Here is a 15,930-nt window from a genome sequence, read left to right as displayed (position 1 = left end):
CGCACCCCACCCCACGAGGCTGCGAGGCCACCACCACGGAGATAACGAGGGGCACGCGAACTCTCAGAGGAAGCCTGCCCAGTGCCGAGGGCAGGGCCGCCTCAGCCGGGCAGCAGACAGTCGCTGTGGTCTGATGGAACCGGGACCGAGGGGCGGGCAGACGTGCCCGCAGTAAAAATGAACACGGGTAAAGGGACTGGTCCGCCAGTGCTTCCCAGCACCACGTCCCACACTTGATCTTCACAACTCTGTCCCCAAAGACAAAAAGCACCATCAGCAGGTGGACGTGTGACTGTCCACCATGAGGGTGAAGGTGATGTTCACGCCCACAGCTGGCGTTCGTCCAGGCTCACAGAGCGCCAGCCCCGGGCCCAGGGCCACCCTGTTTTCCAGACGAGGACACGACACCCCTCAGTGGCAGTGCCAGGATCTGACCCAGGCCCTTTGGTCCCACCTGTGCCTTGAATACCAGGTGGCCTGGGATCCCGCTAGGACGGGGGGCTTTCAGCCCTGGGCTGGGGGAGAGGGGCAGGGCTGACCCCGGCCTGAGGGAGCCACCAGCAAGCATGCTGCTGCGTTTCCAGGGTAGAGACGCAAGCAGGGAGGGGCGCTGCAGAGGCCGTTAGCTCCCTCAGCAACTGCTCTGCTGTCCCCAGACAGGTTGGAGGCTTAGGGCAGAGTGTGTGCATGTCCTGGGGGGGGGGGGGCGGAGGCCTGAGGGTAGACAGCAGGCCAGGGGGGGCCCATCAGGCCTGCGCCACCTGGCCAGAGGCCGTGCAGGCTACGCTGGGCACACAGCTCTCCTGCTGAGAGGTGAGCCAGCACCGTGGGGCACCAGCTCCGTGCCAGGCTGTGCAGAAGCCACCTCCTCTGTCTCTGTGGGGAACACTGCTCCTGCTGTGCAGGAGAGAGTACTGAGACTGCCCACCAGTGGCCTGGACACAGCTGGAGCCGACAGACAGGAAGCCTTGTGGTCACGGGGCCCCTATCCCGGCTCTACTTGGTGGCCAGGTGACTGGACATCATCCAGCCCCGAGCCTCCACGTCCCATCGGTAAAGGAGGTGCTGTAGCAAAGCTCTCAGGGCAGGCCCGGGGTGGCGTGTCGATGACACCTGAAGCTACCGCTGTTACTCCTTCCCAGAGCCTAGCACGCAGTCCCCTCGGACGGGGCGCTGCTGGACACCCATGGCCCGAGGAGCCGGCGCGGGGTCTGACACCTCGTGAGCTCTCCCTGTGCGCGAGGGCTCCCTTGTACCCTGTAAACGCCCCTGAACAGGCCCCATGTGGTGGTGTGTCTCGCTGGGACCCTCGCTGAGAGAGACTCGAGAGGCACTGAGCCAGCCACGTGCTTCCCCCACCCTGGCGGGGGGCTCCGCAGGCAGCAGGGAGTGTACGCCCCACCCCCGGGCACCGTGGCTCTCAGAAGGGTCAGGGGCACAGCCTTGCCACCAACCTACAGTGTAACCGGGACAGTTTCTCCCTGTCTGCAGGACACAGTGCCCTACATGTGACCTAAGGGATGTATTCCTTCCAGCATCCTCACAGCTCTTTAAATCTACATGGGCCCAAGAGATGGGCTGGGATTTGACCAATCAAGGCTAGCCAACGCCGAGGGCGCAGGCGCAGGAGAGGGGGTGAGAGAGCACGTGCTCGTGCAGACCCACTGTGCGCTCCCTGGCTGATGTCAGCCCTGACCTCCTTTGCTCCTGCCCACACCCTGCCACCCCATTAGCAGGTGGGGGCAGGCCCTACAGCGAGGGAGGAAGCCTACCCCCGTCACCTGCCTGAGGATACCCGTCCCTGCGGCTCACCTGGGAAGGCGTTGATGTCGATGACGGCGTGCTGTCCTGTCTGGTTGTTGATGATGATGTCGATCCCGAAGAGCGACACGCCCAGCGCCTGCCGCAGGGCCCGGGACAGCTCCCGGATGACCTCGTCACTCGGCCGCTCGAACACGCCCTCGATCTTGTCCAGCTGCCAACACACCACGCACACGCGCAGGGGTCAGCCATGGGTGGGGGCGGCAATGCCCCACCACAGAGACCCTCGGGCAAGGAGGCAGGGCAGACCCACCTCGGTCAGTGCCAGGACAGCCATTTCCAAAGTCCTGCCAACTGGGCAGGCCCTAAGTGCATAGTGCCCACTGCCTCTCTAGTCCTTAGAGCAACCTGGAGGTGCGTGTCATCGCCAGCATTTTACACACGGGAAGCTGACGCCCAGACTCGGTCAGGGCCGTCCCAGGGCCACGCAGCACAGAAATCCAGGCCTGGGTTCGCACCCAGGTTTGTGAGCCTCTAAAACCCAGGCAGACTTCCTGGGGCAGGGAGCATGAGTGACCATAAAGGTGGGGGGCCGTGGGAGGAGGAAGGCCCGGCGAGGGTGCGCTGGACACAGAGGCGCTGGACGCAGAGGCGCTGGACACAGAGGCGCAGGGCAGGGACCTGCAGGAGAGCGTGGCGAGCGGCTGGCACACAGGGCAGAGCTGGGTGCAGGGTGGGCACTGTCCGCATCTCCGCACTGGCCACAGCCTCGGGCAGTGGGTTCTGTGGACCAGCCTTCATTTATTGCCCACAACTGGGGGGGGGGTGCTCACAGGGTCCCTGAGCAGGGCTCACCAAGCTCCCCTTCACGACAGCAGCTAATTATGGGGTTCCCACACCTACTCACAGCCTATGTGAAGGGGCTTCCCCTTCCCTACTCTGCTACTCCAACCAGACCCCTAGGTCCAAGTCCAGCTTTCAGTAAAGCTTCCATGGGGCCAGTGGCAGTCCACTGTCCCAACACCACCACTGCCCGGACACAGCTGGCCCGGGACAGGTGCACGAGTCTTCACGGCTCGGCCGGTCCCAGCCCGGGCCTGCGGGGAAGGGCAGGGCTGCACTGGGAAGGGTTCAGAGTCAGACGGATCTGGATCGGAACCCCAACAGTGACGGGACTGCTCTGTGGCCTTAGGGAAAAGGACTCGAGCTCTCTGAGCCTCAAAACAGGGCCAGAGACGCTTCCACCTGATTCTGGGGCAGGGGCAGCATGGTGTCCCCTCTGAGTCAGCCAGAGCAGGGCTCACAGGACGTGCTCAATGAATGCTGGCGTCTTGAGGATTGTGGGCTCAGGGGCCGAAGGAAGGAGGGGGGCTGATCTACCAGAAAGAAAAGAGGCTGGGTCAGGAAGTTAAACGGAATGGCCACGTGACCCTGTAGGTCCACTCCGAGGTGTGGACCCAAAGGACTGGAAGTAGGTGTTGTATGCTGATGTTCACCGCACCGATATTCGTAAGAGCCAGCAGGCAGAACAGCCGAAACGCCCTCAGCGGATGAGCAGACTGTGTCGTCCACACAGCAGAGCACCGCCCAACCATACAGCGCTACGACGTGGGTGAGCCCTGACAGCAGCCTAAGGGAAAGGGCCAGACACAGTGGGCCACACATGCACGATCCCCTTCACGTGAAAGGCCTGGAAGAGCTAACTCCACAGAGACAAGAAGCAGACAGGTCGGTGCCAGGGGCTGGGAAAGGGGCTGAGAGGGACGCTATAGGGGAAGGGGCTTCTTGGAGGATGAAAATGTTTTGGAATTGGATAGAGGGGGTGACTGCACATGCGGTAAATGTACGTAACACCACCGACTTGGTCACTTTTAAAAAAGTGAGGCTGGGTCAGGAGGGCTGGGGACAGAGCTCTGGGCACCAAGGACGAGTGGTCCTGGTCCCCCGGCACAGGAAGCTGTGATGGCAGATGGGGAACTTCCAAACCCGTGCACAGCAGGAACCCCCACATTTGGGCAGCGTCTGTGCTCTGATGTGAACCTCCTTCTCCCCGCCGGCTCTACCAAAAAGGCAGGGCCCTCCTGCCCAGACCCTGCTGCCTTGGCATCTTATGAAGGAAATACTTTCTAAGGGGCTGTGACAGGCACACGTCACTCAGCACCTGCCCACCTCCCATCACTCCCGCCAGGGACATCAGAGGCTCAGCCCAACACGACGGCTCGCTACTGGTCCCGCCCGCTGCATACTCTGCACCATAAGGGACCCTTCTGGCTCTTGTTCTCTCACCCCAGTCAGTGGGGTGACAGAGACACCCACCCAGGGGACTGTGGTGAGGACTCGAGCTGATGTTGAAGGCTCACAGCGCAGGCCCGGCAGCAACGGGAGCTCAGGGGCTGCATGGAACCAAGTCTCGTGACACACTGTTTATAAAAGCCCTTTCTCAGCTCAGCTACAGAATCTCAGAAATCCTCCAAAGCCCTTCGATGATCTGAGACCAAATAGCCAGCTAGGACCAGATAAAGTCCTGGAAATCCTGCCCATGGGCATTAACAGAGAGGAGCCAATGCTGTTCTGGAAAACGAGGCCGCGCTGGAGGAAGCGGGCGGTGCTCCTGTGGGTCGCCCATCACAGCGACACTGCCTGGGCACTTACTGCGCACCGGGCACTGTCCCAGGAGCTCCCCGAGTCCCACGACGGGGAGCCCAAGGCTCAGAGAGGCACCGCAACTCCTTGAGGCCACACAGGGGAGCAGGGTCTGACCCCAGGCAGCTGGGCCAGTGCCCACACTTGTAACCCTATACTGCTGCTTTGGGCCTGCAAGCTGGGTGTGGGGGCTGGGTGCGCCCTCCGGGCAGCCAGCTGTGGATGGAGGGGGGCCTCAAGGCCAGGGCAGCGCCCCCTGCAGGAGCAGGGGATGGAGGGGGGGCCTCGAGGCCAGGGCAGCGCCCCCTGCAGGAGCAGGGGATGGAGGGGGGCCTCAAGGCCAGGGCAGCGCCCCCTGCAGGAGCAGGGGATGGAGGGGGGCCTCAAGGCCAGGGCAGCGCCCCCTGCAGGAGCAGGGGATGGAGGGAGGCCTCAAGGCCAGGGCAGCGCCCCCTACAGGAGCAGGGGATGGAGGGGGGCCTCAAGGCCAGGGCAGCGCCCCCTGCAGGAGCAGGGGATGGAGGGGGGCCTCAAGGCCAGGGCAGCGCCCCCTGCAGGAGAAGGGGATGGAGGGCCCCTCGGAGGGCAGGAGGACAAGAAGGGGCGTGTCTGGCATGGAGCTGTCTTTGCTGACCAGCCTGCAGGTGTGCCGGAGAGGCTCTGTCCTAGACGGAAAGGGGATGGCTGACTGCATCCCCCTCAGTTCTGCGGGATTCCTGACCAGCAGTTCTGAGCTGGGAGGGGAAAATGGCAGAGCCTGCAGGTACATAGATGGCCCCGCAGTGTCCTGAGGCCGACGCTCCCATTTTACAGACAAAGAAGCAGGCTGAGTGGGAGATAGCTCATTTTTGGGTGGGTCACACTATGGCCGTCACAGGGGCCCTCTGGCACCAGTTAACAGCCCCAGTGGCCACTAGCCCCACAGACTGCGTAAGGGATGGGCAGGGACAGCGCCTTGGGAAGTCTGCGGCATGCCAACTTCCTCTGCCCTGGCCGAGCAGCGTCTGACAGCCTCGCAGGGAAGTGCCCTGTGGCACTGGGCTCATGAAGTGTCTGAAGCTTAGGAGGCCAGAAGCCCTTCTTGCACGACTATCTACACGTTACAATGCACACAGCCGGGTGCCGAGAGGCACTGTTTAAAATCCAGCTGTTCCCCAAGCTCCCCTGTCAGCCTCTTGAAGGGCACCGGTGTTCCCCCAGGTCCTTCCACGCCTGTGCTGTCCACCCTCAGAGGAACCAGAAACAAACAGGAAAGGGGCAGGCGGCCTGGGCCAGGCAGGAGCTGGCGAGGCAAGCAGAGGCCGACACCTGACATGGATGGAGGGGTAGAGCCCGGGGCAGGGGGCTGCTCTGGGCCTTGTTGGTGGGCCAGCCCAGGACAGGGAAGGGGACACAGGCAGGTCCTCCTAGAACAGCAGGACAGCTATGATTCAGGGGAGCAGCCCACGCAGCAGAGGGCTCCCAGTTCAGAGGAAGTGGCTACAGAGGCTTCTAGCTCCTTGAGCTTGGAGGGACAGCAGAGGGTGGCCCCGGGGCAATTTTTAACTTTTCACAGTCTCCCCTGAGATAAAAAGTCCTAAATTCTTGGAAGACCCGACCTGGGGTGAATCGTGGAGCAGCTGGGAGCTTGGAGGAGTTGTGGCTTGGCTGAGCACAGCCCCGCCCCGCCCCTGGAGGCCAGTCTGGGGCCTGGCTGCAGTGCTGCAGGGCACAGCCTTCTCTGAGCAGCAGCCCGAGCCCGGCACCCACAGAAGTAACAATGGTTCTTAGCATGGACAAGGAAAATAAAAGGAGATAAGGAACTATTGGACTTTGGGTGTTGGGAATGCAGCATAATCAAATGTCAAAATAACCTAGAGATGTTTCCTCTGAACATATGTGCCCTGATTTATCAATGTCACCCCATTAAAATTAATTAAAAATAAAATCTCACCTGGGTTGTGACAAGGAAAAAAAAAAGGAGATAAGGAGAGGGCATTGCCGCCCACCCCTTTTTAAAAATCAGTGAAAATTGGGTAACCAAATTCCCACTGACCGGGGGGATTTCCTCACGCAGGGAGAAGTTAGAAATCTTCCATCTAGAGGAACCTAGCGCCAGGCGGGCGCGGGCGTGAAGGTCACTAGCACGGAGGCCTGAAGCCAGCCAGCAAGAGGGGCCTCGGGATCCTACTCAGGCCCCTAGCAAGGGGGAGGGTCCCTCCTACCCGGCTCCATTGGAGAGCTCAGCCCGGGGCCCCCCAGCCAAGAGCAGGCCCACATGAGGCTGGCACCAGGCTGCCACGGCGGGAGGTCTGTACGCACCTCGGTCAGGACTGATGACGACTCCGGCTTGGACACGTTGTGGCTGTTGAAGAAGATGGACTCGCGGTCTGAAAAAGCAAACAGAGGAAGAAGCCAGTGAGAAGCTCAAAGAAGGGATGGAGACTCCACTGCCCGACACGAGGGGGCAGCACCACCCCAGCCACGAGAAATGGTGGCCGCAACGACGTTCAGGCTCAGCGTCCGGCAGCAGCCACCTGGGGTCCCAGCGAGCCAGGCACCCTCTACCCCAAGGAGACACTATACCATGGACAAACACATCCCTATTCAGGGCTCCTGTTTCAAGCATCTCTTCCCACACAAAAATGACTGGCCTAACGAGCCCCACTCGGCTGCTGTCAGCCGGGATCAGGACTGGCCTTCCCCAGCCCGAGGCCCCGTTCCCACAGTGGGTCGTGTGTCTCACAGCCAGAGCATCAGAAAGGGGGCCGGGCGTGTGCGGCTGCTCTGACCCAAGCAGGTCCGGACAGGGGACACTCCTGAGTGTCAAACACCTGGGGTGAGGAGGTCCAGGAATGCCACCCAACCCAGCCTTCCCAGCCCTCCAGGTCGCTGCCCACGGAACTCCTTTTCCTGGGGCACTTGAGACACGGCCAGGCTGCCACTGGGCACGTGAGTGTTTAAAATACAAAGGGTGCGGCTGTTTCCCAACAACTTAGGGAAAGACAGGAAGTCCGAACACGGACTTCCGTAAGAGACATCCGAGAGGCACACAGTTCTGCCTGGCCCTGGAAGCTGGCACAGCCCGACAACCCCCCCACCTCCTACCGCCCGTAACCCCCGATCTATGCCCACTTCCACTGCATCCCATGCCCCTCACTCTCACGGGGCACCCAGACAGGCAGACCGACCCCCAGGGTAATGGGAGCGATGAAGTCGGCTCATTCGTCCCCGGAGAGGGAAGGAAGGTCGGCTGGTTGGGCAGAAACATGGTCCTGAGCACACAGAAGAGCAGGCGCACGAATGCAGGAATCACACACCCACGAGCCTCGGGCCAGGTTCTGGAAAAGGCTGCCTGTCGCTTCCCCTGAATGACCCCCAAGCACAGCATGGGCCCCGAGGCCCTGTGTGGCCCCTGGGCCCAGGACACTTGGCTGATCCCTGGGACCCAGGCCCCTCCACGCAGGTCAGGAAGGATGAGCTCCCATGTGCACCAGGGCCCAGGCGAAGGGGCCCCGGCTCTGCCTGCCAACGACCCCACAGCTCCAGGACCACGCAATGCGACAGTCATGCACGAGGACGTGATCTGGGCGGAGGCCACGCAGGCAGGCGCTGAGATGTACCTGGCGTCCTTCCCGCTAGCGAGGCACACAGGCCCCCTGCCGCCCCGGTGTGCCCGACAGTCCTCCCGCCGCTCCGACCAGAGCCTGTCCCGACCGGGGGCATGAGAGACGGTCCTGGGGAGGAGCCTGGGGAAAACAGACACCCTGCAGGGCTTGTGCCAACGGCTGCGCCCGTCTCCACTCCTAAGCACCAGCCGCCAAGAGGGTGAGCCTTGGGGGTAGGGGGCCCCCGGGGCCAGAGGCTGGGCCGGGCTGAGCCGTCTGGCCCCCTGCAGGCAGTGCCCACCTTCTTACCCTGCACCCCAGCCTGGCCCAGCCCCACTGAGCTCAGGGCACCTCCCACCCACCCCCTGGATGCCCACGGGCAGTAAGCAGGATGGCAGAGCAGGTGGACACAAGTGGAGGCAGGCTGGAAAGCCTGCGGAGCCACAGGGACACCACGGGGCCTGGCTGCACCACAGTGGGCACTCAGAGGGGCCTACTCAGCGCCCTTGACTGGACAGACCTTGTCACCCAACCGCTTCTGGTGGCGTGAAAATTAACCCAGAGCGTGGCTTATTTCCAAAGGGACACACGTCTCCTCCTGGCTAACGCTGACCTGGGGACCTGGCCAGAGGACTGCTCGTAGCTGGGCGGGGGGGCGGCCCTCTGTGCAGACCTTCCCCGCGGTCCTCGAGTGCTCTGAAGGGTGGGCCTGCGCAGGGGCCACAGGGGCCACAGGGGCCGGGGTGTCGGGAAGCTAACTTCGGGGACTGTGAGAAGCCGAGACAGGTCAGAAGGGGTAGGAGTGACCCCTGGGTCAGTTTCTTGAGTAGCTTCAGGGTACTCAGTCCCTCCAGAGGTGCACCTGGCCAGGCCTTGCACGCTGACCGCAAAACACCTTGGATTTGGGAGCCCCAACAAATAGTCTACGTTCCTGGACTATTCCAGGGACAAAGAGCCCTGGTGAAGGGCCCGCACCATCTCCCTGCAGGGGAGGGAGGGCAAGGAGAGGAACAGAAGTGTTTTTCTCTCCGATTTACAGATGAAAACAACAGGCTCAAAATGAGAAGAGTAAATGACGAGACCAGCCCCCACTCGCCCAGGACCCCACTGGGGCGGCCGCGGCTGCAGTTCGGTTTTCCTCAGCTGCTTTTGCTTCATCTTCATGTCTCTCTGGGGGCGGGGGGCTGTCACAGAGCTGCCCAGGTCTTGTTCCAGTTCCCATACACTGTCACCTCTGCAGGGGGGCCAGCTCTCCCTTCACCCAGTGACGGCCTGGCACCCACTCATCTGATGCCACACTTAACCCTTTTCTTTCCTTCCTGGTGTGTGGTTTCTCCCACCAAAATATAAGTGTGTGAGAGCAAGAGTGTGGCTGTTGGTCCCTTGCCTGTCTGGGGCTGGGTACACAGCAAGTTCAAGGAAACACGGCATCCAGCAGACCTCAGAGGCTCTAGATGAGAGACCAGCAAACTACAGACTGTGGGCCAAATCTGGATGGCTACCTGCGTTTGTAAATAAAGTTTTATTGGAACACAGCCATGTCCATTCATTTACATAGTGGCTACAGTGGTAGCATTAGACCACTATGATGGAGCTGGAAGTATTTGCTATCCGGCCTTTTGCAGAAAGGACGCTGCTGACCCCCCTCTATATGTTAAGTGGCACCATTATTTTATGTACTTCCCCTCAAGGGAAGAAGGCCCAGAATATCGAGGCGCTGTGTCCGCAGACTAAAAGAAAGGAGATAAGCCCACTGCACAGAGGAGGAGCAGGGAACACGCCTTTCTGCCCCTGGCGCTGGGTAGAGAGAGGGAGTGGTCTCCCCGGGACTGCGAACCCCAGGCAGAGAATGGGAGTGTTCCTGGTGGCTGGCACAGGCCAACGTCAACGCCCTGCATAGGAACCTGACTTTGGTTTCAACTGACGCAACTTGCAAGATGCCACTGGCTGTGGGACACACCTGACTTCAGAGATGTGAAAATATGAAAACCAAAGTGCACCTGAGAGTCTGGAGCAGGGCATGTGTGGAGGGAAGCACAGTGTCCCCTACATCCCACGTCCTGGAGAACTCTGCTCAAGTTACTCCCAGCTGCTGGCATCACAGGGAGACCTGGGGCCACACCCGGGGCAACCTGACCAGAAAGCAGGGGTGAGGGCTGGAAGGAGCCCGGAGCCCGAGGCCCCCGTCAGCCAGCGGAAGGGCCACCATCAGGCTGAGCTGCTCATCCGGAAAGAGAGCACGCATGTGAAGAGAACAGAGCCTGGCCCTGGCCGGTTGAGTCAGTAGTAGTGTGCCAGCCCCAGGTTGAAAGTCCCAGGTTCAATTCCCAGTCAGGGCACATAAGAGAAGCAACCATCTGCTTCTCCACCCTCCCCCCATTCTCTCTCTCTCCCTCTCTCTCTCTCTCTCTCTTCCCCTCCTGTAGCCATGGCTTGACTGGAGTGAGTTGGCCCAAGGCGCTGAGGATGGCTCCATGGCCTCTGCCTTGGGCACTAAGAGCTCAGTTGCTGGGCAACAGAGCATCGCCCCCTAGTGGGTTTGCTAGGCAGATCCCGGTCAAGGCACATGCAAGAGTCTGTCTCTGCCTCCCCACCTCTCACTGAAAACAAAAAAGAACAGAGCCCACGCCAGCTTCCGGGCGATGCCCTGAGGGGAGTGGACGTGGAATCAGCTTTGGGGATGGGTGCTGGACATGCTGGACGGTGTGCTGCTAGCCTCAGCATGATAAACGTTTCTCCATCAGCTTAGCGTGTTTATCGGCTCACTCATCCGGCCCCGTCTGCATTTTACAGCACACTGGCAACCCAGAATTGGCCACAGGAAGACACACTGGCGTGGAGCCCTCGTCCCCTACCCAGGACACGGAGCCTGCGCTCCTCCGGACACTGGCCCAGCACCGTGCAACCAGCAGAAAAGGGGGGAACGTTTTCTCTGTGGAAAGAATGGAAATAGTGGGAAATTTCTCTAACAGATGGAGTGATTTTATTAAAAAAGAAAAAGAAGACTATATAACTACTCTTAATACATTTTCCGAAGATTTAAAGCACTTTTTTTTTTTAAATAAGGAAAATAATAAAGACGGTAAAAAAATCCCAGCCCCTTCAGATCCTGTTTGTAGGAACACACCTGCCAGCACACAGTGACACACAAAAGGACCCCTGTGGATACCTGTCCGGCCACCCCCGGGTCACCCATCCCAGTGGGTGGGGGCTGGGACCAGGTGAGGACAGCGATGTCCTGGAGCCCGGGCCTGGCTGGGAAGGCCGCCTGCACTCGGAAGGGAAGTGAGAAGAAACATTTCCAAAGTGCCGCTGTCTGTGTTGTGTTAACGGGAAGGAGCGGATGGGAAGACGGGCACAGCTGAGCTCCACTCAGGAGAGTGGCCTGAAGCCACCGGAGCAGGCTCGGAAGGCAGGCCCAGCAGAGGGACTTGGGGAGACCCATCTGTCTGCTCAGACGGAGATAACGCAGCCTGGGTGTCCCACGGTGTGATGGCGGTCCCTGGCACAGCCCAGCGCGCAGCGCGCTCTGAATGCCCGAGCCAACCACACCATGACAACTGACGTCCTCCCCGCGGCCTCCGGGAGCCACACTTGTTCCACAGATGCCGCTCTGTCCCAGAGGTCCCAGAACCTGCCTTGGAGATGCCTTCAGCCCCACTTAGGACATTCTTTTGAGCGGCCCCAATACCAGCAAGACCCTTCTCTCATGTCAGGGTGTGAGACGGCCATGCGTCAGCGCTGTCAGGTGGGCAGCTGTGGGCAGCTGCAGAAAGGCCGAGCTTGTGGAGCCCCCAGCCTCCTTAGAAGACCTCGCAGACTCCCCAAATGATGGCAGCATCTTGCAAATGCCACTGCCATGTGACAGCTGAGCGGCACTTAAGACCATCAGCCACTGATCCGAAACCACCAGCGATTCGGTCCTCAGCCTTGTGAGGGGGCGCACCGGGCACCCCGGCCCGTGCAGGCCTGCCTGTCTGAGGTGCCGCCGCCAGGAGCGTGGGCCCCGCGTGCTGACCTCCAACGGGACGCGCGTGCACCTCGGCGGCGACACAACAGCCGGCAACTCGGTGTCTCCCCACTTGGAACAGGGGACAGGATGAAACAGTCAGTGGTCTGGCCCTCAAAACACAAGGGGCCCTCCCTCCCTGCCTTCCCCGACGGGCAGTCCTTCATTCCAGCAGGTCCCTCCTGAGTCTCACTGCACGGGGTCCCTGGAAGCAACGTGGGTCCATAACCCTTTCAGGGGCTTCCTGGAGTTTACAGTGCTTCAGATGGATGGAACCCGGTGGTGAGCTGCTGGGACAGAAGCTGTCCACTGCTTTTCCAAGATCTCAAGATCTGCTGTACACGATTCGCTCAAACATCCCATCCCCTCCAAAGACAACACAGGGGTGGGGGTTAGTGCTCAAGGACAGACGGCTGCTGCTGTGTCCAGGCCGGGCCCTCGAGCTCAGGGCAGTGTGAGGAGGCGTTAGGTCTGGTTACCTGATATGCCCGCGGAGAAGTTCTTCAGCGAGGGCCTCTGGACCACGGTGTAGGACTCGCCGACCACAAACACCTTGTACAGGACGGCGTTGTGGTTGATGAAATTCTGGACCACACAGGGCGGCTGGACGGCACTCAGGCCCTCCTGGTTGAACACGATGGCCATCTGGGGAGACAGGGGCCAAGGGCTGCGTCAGCACACCACCTCTCCCCCAGCCCCGGACACAGCAGTGCGTCCCCTGCCACTGTCCCCGAGGCCTACCCGTGGCGTGATGACTCCCTAGGGAGAATCTCAGGCCAGGGTGAGTGGAGTGGGACCCCTCCTGTGGGGGGCGGGACCTCCTGCACCATCAGGGCCACCACGTAGGGCCGAGCTGGCTGTTCCGTGTGGTCCCCTGGTCACACTGCAGGCCAGGAGGGACCGCTGGCTGTGGGCTACTCGACCCTGTGACATTCTTACAGGACCCTCCACAAAAGCCGGGGGGGAGGGGGCAGAAAACAGAAGATTGGAACAGCTGGGCGGCCTGAGCGATGACAAGGGCTGGCTGTCACTGCACACGACACGCCTGTTCCAGCCACAACGTGAGTCCGCTGGTGTCGTCCTCCCTTGCCCTCTGAGGGGGGCACTGTGATTGTACCCCTTTCACAGATGAGGAAACAGCCCCTGTCAGAAGCTCAGTGGAGCCTGGAATGCGACTGGGTCTGCCACACACAGCCTCGCCCTCTCAGACTGAGTCCCACCAGCGCTTAAGACACGGGGACGTGCTGCTCCCAGCCCGGCCTCTGAGGACAAAGGTCTCCAGTGGGAGGGCTGGGTGGAGAATAGAGGGAGGGAGGACGGAGGGAGGGAGGATGGAAAGAGGGAGGGAGGGAGGGAGGGAGGATGGAGGGAGGGAGGGAGGATGGAGGAAGGGAGGATGGAGGAAGGGAGGATGGAAGGAGGGAGGATGGAAGGAGGGAGGGAGGGAGGGAGGGAGGATGGAGGGAGGGAGGGAGGATGGAGGAAGGGAGGATGGAGGAAGGGAGGATGGAAGGAGGGAGGATGGAAGGAGGGAGGGAGGGAGGGAGGGAGGGAGGGAGGGAGGGAGGATGGAGGGACAGCTAGAGAAAACCGCTCTGCTTTGGCTGAGGCAGGGTCTGCCCAGGCCCCCCCCCCCCCCCCGAGCCAGCCCACAGCTCTGGGCTGCAGCTAATCCCTCAGCCCAGGGGCACGGGAAGGAGCCCCCAGGGGCGGGAGGCTGCTGGGAGGGGTCACAGCCCGGCAGCTGGCGGTCCGCCCTGCTGCTGTCTCTCACATAAAGCGTGACGGGACGGGGCAGAGGTAGAGATCCAGGCCACAGGGGAAAGGAAACGTGTGTGCCCTGCAGTGACCGCCTCCTCGGCCTCCCGATGAGAGTAAGAGATGGTAGGAGGGCCGGACGTGGGTTCAAGTCCCCGCCCGCCCTCGCTGCAGACGTGCGGGCACGGACTTGCCCTGTTAAAGCTCCGTTTCCCTCACTTATCTGGTACCTGAACCCTCCGTGGGGCAGGTTCAGGGTGCGGGTGCTTTGGGCTTTGGCTCAGTGGCTTAAAAATGAACAAGCGAAGGCCCTGGCAGGTTAACTCGGTGGGTAAGAGCATCTTCCTGAAATGCCAAGGTGGTAGGTATGATCCCCGGTCGAAGCAACCAGCGAATGCACAACTAAGTTGAATAAAAAAACGAATGCTTCCCTCTCCCTCTCTCTCTCTCAAATCAATCAATCAATAAAAATGAGAGAGGGCATGTCCACTGTGGGACAAACCAGTTCGCACACCTTGGCTTAAAAACAAAACACAAAGCCAAATACACCCACACGTGCACAGAGGCTCCTCCGGAGGCTGAGCCGTACACACCAGGGGCTCCTCACTGCTCCCCACAAGCTCCAGGCATCCCTGGTCAGGTGAGGAGTCTGCTCCCTTGAGCCCTAGGCTCACGCTGTGAGGAGCACCCCACTAACGAGGTGGCGCCCCTCTAATGCTAAGAACCTCCCAGAAAACACCTCAAGATCCTCCACTGGGGGGAGAGGACCCCTCCCAGAAACAGCACCCGTGCAGTGGAGCGGGGTACCAGAGGCACACATACAGACTGTAGCCCAGGCTCGGAACTGCTGGACCCAGGGTGACCAGCACTGGCCCCATGCCTGAGGGTCGAAAATAACCCGCTGCCCTGGGCGGGGCGGGGCGGGGCAGGTGGAGCGGGGTACCAGAGGCACACATACAGACTGGAGCCCAGGCTCAGAACTGCTGGACCCAGGGTGACCAGCACTGGCCCCATGCCTGAGGGTCGAAAATAACCCGCTGCCCTGGGCGGGGCGGGGGCTCAGATGACCTGGTCCAGAACCACTGCCCTTTCTGCACTGGCCCAGCAGGTGTATCGAACACTTCCTGTGCCAGGCCACACGCAGCAACACCCTAACCCTTCACAACCACCGTCACGTCCCCAGTTACAAGTGTGGGACAGACACTCAGGGAGGCTGGGTGACCTGTCAGTCACACAGCAGCAGTGAAATGCCTGGCCCCAGCTCTGTGTGAGGGCAGCGTGGGCTCTGGGGACACAAGCTGGCTGCCCCGAAGCCTTCCTGCTCCCTCCCAGGGCCTGGCACGGAGCCCGCCTGGCACGGAGCCCAGGCAGGCCCAGACGGGGAAGGCTCCACGAGGGCTCCCAACCTGAGGAGACAGCTGACCTTTGCAGCAGGCCACGACTTCCTGCCCCCCCCCCCCGTTCCTTCCCATGAGCAGAGGTGCCCTTGGCCCCGCGGCCCCCGTCACGGCACACACCACAGCACAGCGACAAGGTCTGTCCGCAGACATTTCCCCATAAGCACATGCCGGGGGAAAGGGCGCGCGGCTGCCAGGGTCACCCTTGTTTGGTCATCAAGTCCTGGGGAGCATTTCTGCGGCTGGGGCTGCCAGACTCAGGCTGCCCCCAAAGGCCTTCTCTGTGGCCCCAATGTCCCCTGCCCGGCGTACCCTCCCATGTGCCTCGCAGGCCGGGCCCCTGCGGGTATAAAACACAAGGGGCGGTGGAGGGCTAAGGGCCAGTCCCAGGCGTGGCTGCTGAGGGCGGTGAGCACAGCCTGGCTGTCCGCTCCTGTCCCCAGAGGGCCCCTCATTTGCCCGCTGCACCACACCTCACTGCGCCGCCTGCCTCAGGGACTCGGTCTCCACACCGGGTCGGGTCGGGACTCACGTCGCCAGGGTCTTTCCCTGGCACCCGAGGCGGGGTCGGGAACGACCGCTGGGCGAATAAAGGACAGGTGAGCGGGTGCAGGTAGGGTGCCCCCCCCCCACATTTAGCAGGACCGGCCGTTCCTCGCGGGCCGTGGTGGGAGCTTCTCGGCGCGCAGCCCGGGGCCGGCACAGACCAGGCACCCAGGGAGTGACGACACCAATGGGCCGAAGGACGGAAAGCCGGGGCAGTCCAACTGGAGTG

At 61.5% G+C, this 15,930-nt stretch overlaps 1 protein-coding gene across 4 annotated transcripts in view; it reads right to left on the bottom strand.

The window, feature by feature from the left end:
• ITPK1 (inositol-tetrakisphosphate 1-kinase) overlaps positions 1-15,930 on the bottom strand; it is a 162,555-nt gene that overhangs the window by 3,041 nt on the left and 143,584 nt on the right. For all 4 annotated transcript variants that reach the window (XM_066274064.1, XM_066274063.1, XM_066274066.1 and 1 more), the window contains 3 exons: positions 12,480-12,645; positions 6,706-6,773; positions 1,813-1,975 (listed from right to left, as the gene is read on the bottom strand). In XM_066274064.1, the coding sequence (XP_066130161.1) occupies positions 1,813-1,975; positions 6,706-6,773; positions 12,480-12,645 (397 nt within the window). The remainder of the gene's footprint in view (positions 1-1,812; positions 1,976-6,705; positions 6,774-12,479; positions 12,646-15,930) is intronic.

This window comes from Saccopteryx bilineata, chromosome 4 (assembly GCF_036850765.1).
Source record: "Saccopteryx bilineata isolate mSacBil1 chromosome 4, mSacBil1_pri_phased_curated, whole genome shotgun sequence".
Lineage (NCBI taxonomy): Eukaryota > Metazoa > Chordata > Mammalia > Chiroptera > Emballonuridae > Saccopteryx > Saccopteryx bilineata.
Note: the sequence above shows the minus strand (reverse complement) of the source record. Positions and strands in the feature narration are given on the sequence as shown.